Source organism: Gossypium hirsutum, chromosome A08 (assembly GCF_007990345.1).
Source record: "Gossypium hirsutum isolate 1008001.06 chromosome A08, Gossypium_hirsutum_v2.1, whole genome shotgun sequence".
NCBI lineage: Eukaryota > Viridiplantae > Streptophyta > Magnoliopsida > Malvales > Malvaceae > Gossypium > Gossypium hirsutum.
The window spans coordinates 106105604-106117083 of record NC_053431.1 but is presented as its reverse complement, the minus strand read 5'-3'; the positions used below and the strand labels follow the sequence as shown (position 1 = coordinate 106117083).

At 29.7% G+C, this 11480-nt stretch overlaps 1 protein-coding gene and 1 long non-coding RNA gene across 2 annotated transcripts; one reads left to right on the top strand and one right to left on the bottom strand.

Annotated features, from left to right (window-relative positions):
* The first annotated feature begins 4124 nt into the window (after nt 1-4124).
* On the top strand, nt 4125-5505 carry LOC121204490 (uncharacterized). Its single transcript, XR_005899409.1, has 2 exons — nt 4125-4285; nt 4746-5505. It is a non-coding gene; the product is annotated as an uncharacterized lncRNA (long non-coding RNA).
* Nucleotides 5506-9124: 3619 nt separating this feature from the next.
* LOC121204489 (uncharacterized) lies at nt 9125-10277 on the bottom strand. The gene is made up of 2 exons (XM_041074339.1): nt 10029-10277; nt 9125-9643 (listed from the first exon to the last, which is right to left on the bottom strand). Exons 1-2 carry the CDS (start codon nt 10274-10276, stop codon nt 9367-9369), a joined length of 525 nt encoding a protein of 174 aa, XP_040930273.1. The 5' UTR covers nt 10277; the 3' UTR covers nt 9125-9366.
* Between the last annotated feature and the right edge of the window lie 1203 nt (nt 10278-11480).

Sequence of the window (11480 nt, the reverse complement as noted above, 5' to 3'; positions counted from 1 at the left end):
CGTAAATGTAAATAAATATAAGTGATTATTTTTATAGTTTACCTAAGAATATAATATTATTAATCTTATTTCAAATGAAATGATATATTTAAAGATTCTGATTAAGTTGTTGGTTTGCAAATTAATTTAGGACTCGAACAAATTTTTTCTTACAAAAACATTATTGTTTTTGTTTAAATAATGTTGTAATTAGCCATTTTTTAGTAATATCGAAAATAGTGGTTTCAGTGTCACAAATCCGACAAGTGAGTCCGTAAATATTATTAGTTAATATTTACGAGTAAAAAAATAGTATTATATGAATTTTGATTTGATAATTTTATTAATAGAATGAATAGTTAAGTTCAAGTGGTTTGTCCCTAAAGCTAAGTGATTTTGGAAAATAAGATTTTGAGACCTCGTTTCTGTAAACTGAATCCGCAAATATTTATATAGGTGTATTAAATATTTACGGAGTTATATTTTTATTAAATATTTATGATTTTATTATATAAGTATATTGAAATTTGGTCCAGAAATTTTTACATTTTAATAATTAATTTAGTAAAAATGACTAAATAATAAAAATTACATAAATTAATCGCTATTAGTTTATAAAGGTTAAATGAGTTTAAATGACTCATTGGATTATTTTATTTGACAAATAAGCCATAATCATTTATGTTCGACGGTTTATTAGTGGTTTACATATAAAATTATATATTATATTATAAGTTAATAATGTTAAAAAGGTAATAAAAACAAAAACAAGTAAAATGGCCATTTCATTATTTTTTATTCACTTTCTTCAACCGTCCTTCACCAAAAGTCGTGGTTGAAGAACACTAAAGCTTCGGCTATCAATAAAGTCCATTGCATAGCAGGTATTTTTATTATATTTTTAATGATTTTTATATTTTTGAAATCGTTGTAGTTTAATTTAGTTAATTTAATGATTAATTTGTAAAACTGTTAAATGTTACGATTTATGTCATTGATAAATTTGTGATGTTTTTGAAGTTTGATGATAGGTTTATAAGCTTGATAGTTAAATAGGACAATTTTGTAAAGTGATTTTGGTTTATTTTTAAGTTAAAGAACTAAATTATTAAAATAGTAAAATTATATGAAATTCTTGTGAAAATGTAATAAATATGAGTTGTATAGGGACTATGGAAAATTCGGTCAGCATGATTTGAGTTTAATTATGTTTAATTTGAAGTTTCGGATTTAAGGATTAAATTGAATAAAAGGTGAAAGTTTAGGGTAAAAGTGTAAAATATTGTTAAAAGGGTAAATTAAAAGTATTTGAATGGAACAATTGAATTAAATTATTATATTTAGATTAAGAAATAGATCAATCGATTGATAATTGCAGGACAGGAAAAGTCGTCGAGTAATCGTTATTGAAGTGTTCGTAGCCATTGTGTTTAGGTAAGTTCATACAATATTATTTTGTGTATTTTAGTAATTTTATTATTAAAATCATGTAATTTGATGACATTGGTTATATCTGAAATATTACAATTGAATTGGCGAGAAATAGATTGAAATGTAAACTGTTATACGATTATGAGTATCCAGCTCGGATAAACATAGGATAGAGTACAATTGGCATGTCAATAGGTTATATTGTGCGCTGTACGGGATTGACTTGTGATGAGATGATTATTCCTCACTTATTATTATCCACTGAATATACTAGAGTCTAACATTTGTTGCAGACTATCGTGTTATATTTATAGTGATTCTGGCGTGTTACCGGGGGTGGATGTTAGCCTAAGGGATATGCATTTGGTACCCTTAGCCTACAGGCTAGGCACTTGGTGCCCAGACGTGTTTTTGGCTGGTTTGGCTTGTTTGAGCTTTCTAGTGTGTCTTGGGTGGATAACTGTGTATCCGTATCTGTTTATATCATTCATCAGGTAGATTTTCAATGGTTAAATGACTTGATAATGAATTATATAAATGTTTACATGAGTTCTGATATTATATCATGACTTGGTATTGAATGATCTTGTATGACTGATTAGATTATGTAACTCGTGTACATAAAACTCACTTGTGGAATGATTGTAGTTGATAGGATTAATGTTTATTAACATTGTTGTTAAATGTATAAAATAAAACATGTATATAAAACAGTTATATGGAATGAGCCATTGAATGGAGAAATTGAAATGCGATTTACAAAATGCTTGTGTTAAAGGTGTAATATGAAATGGTTATATGAGATGGTTATTTGAAATGTTTATATGGATAGATAAGTAAAAATGGAATTTTAAAATGAACATTTGAAATGTAAGGGTGAAATGTTAAATGAATTGGTGTTGAATGAATGATATATCTAATGTGTTTACTTGTATATGTTTTATAACATGATAGGTTATAAGTTTTGTATATGTAAACTCATTAACCTTGTGAAACTTGTGATATGTGTAGGTTAATAATGAACTCATGATCTTGCTTATAAATTTAATTGCAAATTGTTTAAGTTGCAATCTTTATGGTAAGTTAAAGTTTAAGTTTATTACGAACTTACTAAGCAAAAATTACATCATTTATGTTTGATTTCTTGTAGATCATCGGAAGTTTACAATGGTTAGAAGTTCAAGTCGGAGCTCACACTATCTGTTCAACGACTCGGTATAAATTGTGATTATTTTAATTTAGGTTATAAATGGTATGTACTAGGAGTTTAAGTTCAATTTCTATTAGATATGTTGTTTCATACTTTGTTATGTGATGTTGTAGTTGTGTTTATTTAACTCTTCTGGTATGTTTTAACCGTATGTATGTAAGTAGTATGATTCATGACTTTGTAAGTTTGGTTTTGATTGTGATTTAAGGTTATGAAATGCTTGATAGAAACATGATTTTTGGTTTGGGAAATGATGTAAATGAATTAGATTTTAAATGTTTGAATTGTGGTACCTATGAAGGTACAATGGTTAGGCACATAGGTTGAATGTGATTTGGCATAATTTTGACATGTTTTTGATGTGTTTTGAATAGGGTATAATTGGATGGAAATGGTATGGTTTGGAACCTAAGATATGGATGTTGACATAGTTTGGTTTGGAAGTCATTTTAACTAAACAAGGTCTATCACACAATCGTGTGTCACACACGGTCATCCCACACGGTCTGTCACGCAGTCGTGTGTCACACAGTCGTGTGCCACACATGGTCACCCCATATGGCTGTGTGGTCTGTTTGATTTTAAGTGCAGGATTTTTCATACGATTCACAAATATTACACAGTCTAATGCCGTGTGACCTTATTTCAAATTGTACACGGTACATGAAAAAAGCTACAAGTTATGTGTGTTTGAGACTTCCTCATTTGGGGAAAGGTCTTAGAGCCATGTAGCTAGTTATTTATTTTACTTGTCACAAACGAAAAAAAAATCTTTTTCTTTTCTTATGTATCCAAAGAGGACAATAAGGTTGCAGATTCAGTTGCTAGGTTAAGTTGGATTATTCTCTTAAAGACTGAATAGTTAACCCATGAACCACAGTTACTTCTTCACTTGTTGATCGCAAGGCTCTTTTTAAAAAATAAAATAAAATAAAATATTCGCAGGCTGTTTTATAACAATCTTTAATAAAATTTTCTGCATAAGGAAATTTTCAGTTGGCTTAACCATAAGTTTTCGTTTCCCAAGTACGGCCCGATCCACTCGGCTCTTTAGGCTTAATTAGTACGGGCCTGGCTTATTGGTAAGCCATATAAAGTTTTAGTACGGGCCTGGCTTATTGGTAAGCCATATAAAGTTTTATTCACATATTAAGACTTGTACAAACCAGCAGAGTACCAATTCAGATGTAGAAGAATACGGATCAGCCTGTAGGCTCTCAAACAAAATCAAAATGCATAGATGAACACACACACACACACACACACACACACACACACACACACACACACACACACACACACACACACACACACACACACCATGACATAAAAGGTTGTAAGGTTGTATAGCTGAAAGGACTGAAGCCTCGGTAGTATCCAAAAGTTGCGGGACCTAAAATAATTAATGACCCTGGATCAAACCACGTGTACGGCTGTGTACCTCTCCAATCATGATTTAAAATGTGAATTATATTAGTTTTTCATTAATAATATTGCAGTTTACTTCTCCTTCTCAATTAAAAAGAAAGACAGATAGCAAGAGTGGATGCTGCGATTTCTTTCTCTTCGCCAAAATTTTTATTTTCCATCTGGATTTCTTTGGCTGGTTTGATTCATCATCCAAAAATTAAGAATCATCTTTTTCCCAACAATGTTCAAGTTTTGGTATTTTTCTTTCTTTTTTTTCTATAATGTGATCTCTATTGATAATTTTTCTACTGATTTGTTTAGATAATTAGGTTTGAAATCTCTTTGTAATTATCTTTTTACTAGCTGAAGATGTTTACATGTTTGCTAATTGTTCAAAAAGATGGACAACTAACTAACTTTTTCATTCATACTTGAGATTCATCAAAACCTAAAAAAAAAAAAAACAGAAGAGACTATTCTCTATATGCAGATAACTTCATTCTTAAACATTTCCAACATTATTGAGTGTAATACTCTGAACTGGCTATCAATTTATACCACTATGTTTGAAGCATATTTTGAATTTTGGTCTTAGCTTTTGTAATACGTGATATATACGAGCTCAAACAACAATGAGTTGTAGGTATAGTTGAAAAGAGGGCTCGTGGCTTATAGAGGTATTCAACCTAATGTTATTATATTGAGTTGTTTGCAGGATGAAATGGATGAGGCGAGAAAGGTTTGTTTTGATGGTTAATCATGTAACACATGTATGGATGTATGGATATAGTGAAATTTATTGAAGATCATTCAATTAAATTGTCAATTTTCAAGCGTAAAAGATTAGTCAACTTGTAACAAATTTTTGGATGAGATTTTAGTAGTTACGGACTGAGATGTCTGTATAACATTTGAAGAGTTATTTTTTAGTTTCAAAATGCATTTTAAATCACTCGATTTTGAGCTAGGAAGCTCAAGTTATAACTATTTTATGAAACTGCATGGGCAAAATTTTTAGATGGAATTTTAACAGAAAATTATGAGTTTAAAACTTTAATTCGATTTTAAATCATATTAGATTCGATTTTTAAGTTTAATTTTTATTGTATGTGAGCCTAATATTGTATATATTAGAATTTATTTTTTTATTTACTTATTTTGAATTTTAAGATATTTTTAAGTGTTTAAAGTTGTTTAGAAGTTTTATGTTTCTTAATCAGCAAAAGCTTTACTAGGGTTCAATTTTAGAGGTTGGTTAGAGCCATTTGTTGAGCTTGTTGAAAATCATTCTCCCGAGGGTTTCATAAGACATTGACTTTTCATCGCCATTGGTTGTTTTTATTGAAGGTTTGTTCATCAAGGGGGACAATTTTTCCTTCTTCTATTTTATTTTTGTTTTTTCATTCTTCATCCTTAAATTTGTTAATGATTATTTGTTGGAGTGTTGATTAAATCCATTAATTAAATTTGTTGAAGTCTATGTCTCAAAAGGTTCAATTAAACACTTATCATCATGATTGTAAACTTATTGGGGCTTTTGAAAAAGAAATTTGTAGGATAAACGAAGTAGTAAAACTCAAATGGCTCAAATGGCGCTAGTTCCTGACAGTGCTACATACCCAGCACTTATGGTGGCTTGTTAAAAGTAGGGAGGCTCTTGAATGTTCAAGAACTCTTTGAGGATATGATATGAGTCGCTACATACAGAGCAAATGCTAGTGCACTTCATTAACAGACAACAGACCAAGCAAATGTTAGTGCACTTCATTAACAAACGCTCTTCACACTGTTTTAGGTTGGGGACCAAAACCCTCCCACACCAATTACCAATCGCCTTAACAAACAAATTCACGAGCGACAATTGGATGTTAAATATAATATACATAAAAGAACCTTGATTTACGGACATTGGGAAACAATACAAAAACAAGGGTTATATAGTTTTATCGAAAGATGTTAAAAAATTTATACTTTAGGAAAGCAAACAAAGGATCCGACAATAGCTACAGTACCATAACTGTTGATAATGCTTGCCATCGTCTTCTACTTTAATATTTCACAAATGTATATTAAACTTGTCAAACTATTTTTTGTAATCTCGATATTATATGCTTATTTTTTTGTTAAATTATTCCAGGTATTGAACCTCATTAATAATTTACTTAAATTTTCAATTATTTATTATATTATTTGACGTTTTAAAAATTTCGATATCTATATACTACTATGAAATGTTTGACTAAATTCTTGTTGAATTGCTAGAAAATTAAATCAAGTATTAATAATAAATAATAATATCAATTATATTTCTGTCTTTTATATATATATATGTGTGGGAGAGACCCACTACACGGGTGTAGTTTTGTACCGTTTTATTGATATTTTAATAATTTAATCATCAAATTTCATATTTTTCATGTAAATTATGTATTTCAAGTTTGGTGTCAACTAAAATGTTTTAACAATTTATTTTATGTAAAAGAATAATTAAAAGTTTTAGATCTATATGATAGAGATATCGACTCAATTCAAAAATTTATATGCATGATAAATACAAATATTTTGATAAATTCAAGAGTTGAATTGTTAAAATATTAATGGTATAAAAAACTATAGAAGAATGTGAAACCATTTTACTTTTACATTAGTTTAAATGAATCCTTCTCCTCTCTATATGTATCAAAACCAACTATCTACTCCTAATTTGATTTTTTTTTATTCTTCATAACCACATTTTATTAATCCTAAAAAAATGCGTAATCTATTTTTTTTAACCACATCTTATAACTCCTAAAATGGAGCTACCTGCATAATCTATTTTATAAGAAAGAGTGTACCAAATTCTGGTTAAATGTTTATAATTTTTAAATTTGATATTTACATATATAATATTATAAACGTATAAAATAATACACGCATCTTTACAATTATTTAAAGTTTTGGCTGAGTTGGTGTCGCCCTCAAGTTTCAATTTAGTTATAAAATTATCAAAAATTCAATATTTTTTATAAAGAAACAAATATACTTTTGAGGGTATTTTTGTATTTTATATACAATTTACGAAAAAAAAACATACAATAATAGGAGGTGAACTCAAAACTTTAAAATATTCTATTTTTCAATTTTACTATTTCAACTAAAATAGCATTTAATTTTATACCATTTTTTTATAGATTTATTAAATAAATATTTTCATTTTGCCATAATTTAATATAATTTATACTATTATAAAATCTCAAAATCAGTTAAAAAAGTAAATGAAAATTAAATTATAAAATAAACTGATACGGTAAGAAAAAAAGACATTTGATACCAAAATGCATTAGTACCAAAACAATAGGGACAAATTCATGTAATACAAATATTGACTAGTTACCTTGCATATATATATTTCCGGTTATGAACACATAAAAGGACACTTTTTTCTTTGAAAACTAAAGTTTTATTTTTTTCCAATAATCATCAAAATGTAAGGAATGATTGATATTTGATTGATGGTGTATGATTATAAATACACACTTTTAGTGAACTAGATTTCCTTTTTTTTTTGTCAGCAAATCTAAAAGCATTATTAAAATCCAAAGAGTTAAAAAATTAACCACAAAGTTAATAGAACACACTTGAAACACATACCAAAAAGAGATAACTTAAGCTCCTATAAACCCCAAAAATGTTAAAAAAAAAACCACCAAAATCAATTGCAGTGAACTTACTTTAATGAACTGGATGACACATCATTAAAAATGAAGACAGTGTGAAAAACTTTTGCTGATACAATATAAATTTAAGAAAATATAAATGAACTCATTAATGGTTTTGGGGACAAAGGAATATAACATATGATATCCAAGTGCAAATCAGATATGTGTGCTCACATGCAATTTGCAATCATAAGCATAACCTGGTTTTTTTAATGAATGAAAACAAATTATGAAACATCTTTAAATGTAGACATATAACCATAAATATTCGACAGTTGCATGTTAATCTTCAAAAGATTCTAGAATTCCAACTATTTGCTTGAAAGTTGGACAATGGAAGGTGGAGGAGAGAGAGCAAGTGAAAGCAGCAACCATGTGATAACTTTTTCATGATTGTTTGGAAAGAAAGGAAGTACATCCACAATTGAAAAATGGGTTAATGTTTGATATATTGAAAGATTATAAGTTTGACAGATAATTTAAAACTTTTAAAAGTAAGATGAGAGATTTGATAATGAAGAAAGCTTTGGGTAATTTATGTTACTTGGGTGCCATCAACTGGAGGTACAGGTCATGGCTTCATTTTCACTTCAATATATATATAGCCCAATAAGAAAGGTTTTTCTTGGTTTCTCATATATGGCCAAAAGCAGATACAGTGGAAGGAGATCTTATCAGCTAAATATTTTTTGTACTTGAGAGATATTTCATACAACTACGGGTCAACAATGCAGTACAATACAAACAGTAAGAAATATCAAAAATCGAATGACTTAAATGAATGGCCTAGGAGAGCCACAATCTGCTAAAAAAAACTCCGTCCTTTCCTGTCTCTGCTAGCTACTCTAGTAGATCAAGGCCAAGCTACATTTACCATGTGTTTCTCTTCTTCACGGAAGGGCATTTTGACATTTCTTTCTTTTCTTTTTTTTTTAAATGAAAAAAAAAAACTTATTTTGTAGGCAATTCTTTCCTCTCTTTTTTCCCTCAAAAATAATAATGGAGGGCCTAGCAATTAAAGCCTTTCAATGAATCTGCAGCTTTAGGTACTATGAATTCTTTGGCCAAGAGGCAACCATTGAAGTGCATTCAATTCTCCTTAAGAGACTCAACAAATTAGTGAAAGGAAATGAAGGTGCTGAAACTCATCCCATTAACCCTTATTGCGATGATGATAACAAACCCTAGCTAGATAAAACACTAGATCATATGCTTATCCAAATCATCCCGCTAGGTTACAGATGATCCAACATTTGTTAATGACTGTCAAATAGATTGGTATATTTTATTTGATGATCCAACATTTTCATGCACGAAAAACCTATATGAATATCTCATCTGTCATGCATCCATAATCTTACAAACTTTAGCCTAATTAGCAGTGGAACAAAGAGATCGAAAACAAAAGCTTAAAAACCTGTGCCAACGATCCAGTTTGAATATAATTACATTATTTTATTAACAAAACTTACCGAAAAAGTGAAAAAAAAAGCCATACTGCCAACAAATTCATCCATAACCCTGAAAAGAAACGCTGGATAACAACAACTTATGAACAAGTTTTGCTACTATCGACAACACACAAAGTTTTCTCGACACAAACTCTTTTCTTTTTCCTTTGGAAATTAAGTGTTTTTAACACATCACATCCTTGAGAAGCTTGTACCTGCGTGTCGTAGGCCTTGGAGAGGGCGTCCCACTGCTCTTTCCTTTCTGATCATCACCACTTTCGTCTCGATCCTGTAGCTTGATTTTGTCACCCGAATACTCGGATCGGTTTATAATTCCACTCTCGTTTCCAGTTGTTGGTTTCTTTGAAGACCTTCCTTGCCTCGAGTTCTTTGCTTCGCTTTGGCACCAATCACACAGTTCAATTGGTTCAGCGAACTCGCTGTAGTAATTACTGCAATACCTGCAGCCAGCATCAAGAGCTTGTTTAACTTTCGACCCATAAAATATAAATAGAATTTGAAAAAAAAAAAGTACATATGGCTATGATGAAAACATTAATATATTTTATATACGCTTTAAGAAGGAAAATATGATAACCCCTATGATTTCCATTCCGTCTAATACGAAACCATTACGTTTGGTGGTGGTTGTTGGGTGGTGCTTGGTGGAGATGGGTGTTATCTAACTGTGATGATGAACGATAAAATGAATTAAGGGTATCTAACTATCTATCAACCCATGATGATGATGATGATGGTGATGATTAGATATATGCATATATACACATGAAGATGGATGGACTATGATGATGGGGAACAGAGGAAAAAAAACAAAGAAATCCATACGAGTGTTGAAAGCGGTGGCGGCATTTGTTGCAGCGGAAGAGTTTGTCAGGAAAACCAACGTCGCCGCACATGCAGCATACAGTTTGAAGATCCACCATTGTTGATGGTGAAAAAAAAAAACTAAGAGAATATAAAGAGGAGGAAGAAGATTTGGTGAAAGAGAGTAAAAGAAAAAAAAAAAACAAAGAACAAGAGATAAATACGAGAGAACCATATGATCTATATATAAAGAAAAGAGTGATGGCCATAGAGTCGGTGTCTATCGAAAAAAAGTAATATATATTCACAGGTAGACCACAAGTTGCTTGCAGTCGTTTTCAGTTAGAGAGAGATGTTAACCTTAAAATTGATGTCTAAAAATGACTGTTATGTCCTGGGCTGGGCTTTAAACCTTTTAATCTATTTTTTTTTAAAATTTCCATCTTTTGTCCTCTTCCGGTTCTGTGCCTCCTTTTACTCCGCGCACCTCTTCTCTCCGGTCTCCCCACCATTATAACAAAATTTTGTGTTTATAGAATTTATAATTAAATTACCCTAATTTTATTTTTATTATTGTCTTTTATCTTCTGTCTTGTTCCACATAAATGAATTGGGTTTATGTTTACGGCATCCTATACAGTTAACTTATATTCTTTATAGTCTACGTATTTTATTTCGAAAATATATAGCTTGAGTTTTAAGATATATAATGTAATCGATAAAATAACCTACACAACAGGCACTATTATTAATTCACCTCTAAAATTATATTTATATAACTTGTTTTATAATAATTTATTATCATTTAACTCGTTGACTCCATATAATATCAAATATAAATAAATTTAAGATTTATACATTGTCAATGTATAATCATATGAAGTATCAATGAGTTATTAATAACAATTTTTTAAAATTAAGTTAAATGGTCGATTGAATCTTAACTTGATTGGCGTAGATTTTGTTGTCAATGTAAGAAGACGCAAGTTTGAGTGCGTTGAAACGTATTATCCTCCTATTTATGAGTTGGAGAGATTATGGATAGTTATAAGAATTGTGTTAAAAAGAACAGATACGATTTAAATCTATGATGAGGTTTATCGCTAGAGTAAGAGAATGTGAGTTTAAACATCTTAAAACGTGTTTATCCTTTTATCTAAAGATGAAAAAGAATTATAGGTAATTTTAAACAATTGTATAAAAAAACTATCCTGATAAGTTTTTCCTCAATTCTAATTTAGGTTAATACATATAAAAGATGTTAATGGCAGGGTTGTGCTAAACCTATCCCGTAAAGGCTTAAACTTTTTTGCTCAAACAAAAGGGGTTTTGAAAATTAGAAGGAAGGGAAAATCAATATGAACAGTGTTCTTGGACGGTAGATTCATTTTTTACTTAATTATTTGCATTTTTTATTAAAAAGAAAATAAAGGGTAAAAACTCCAAGTTTTGACTAAGTGGACTATGTCATGC

Excerpts from the sequence above, each read along its gene's own strand:
- LOC121204489 (XM_041074339.1), bottom strand. The coding sequence starts at position 10,276 with ATGGCCATCACTCTTTTCTTTATATATAGATCATATGGTTCTCTCGTA. Across the intron at positions 9,644-10,028 it reads CGCCACCGCTTTCAACACTC|GTATTGCAGTAATTACTACA; the intron begins GTATGGATTTCT and ends TGCTGGCTGCAG.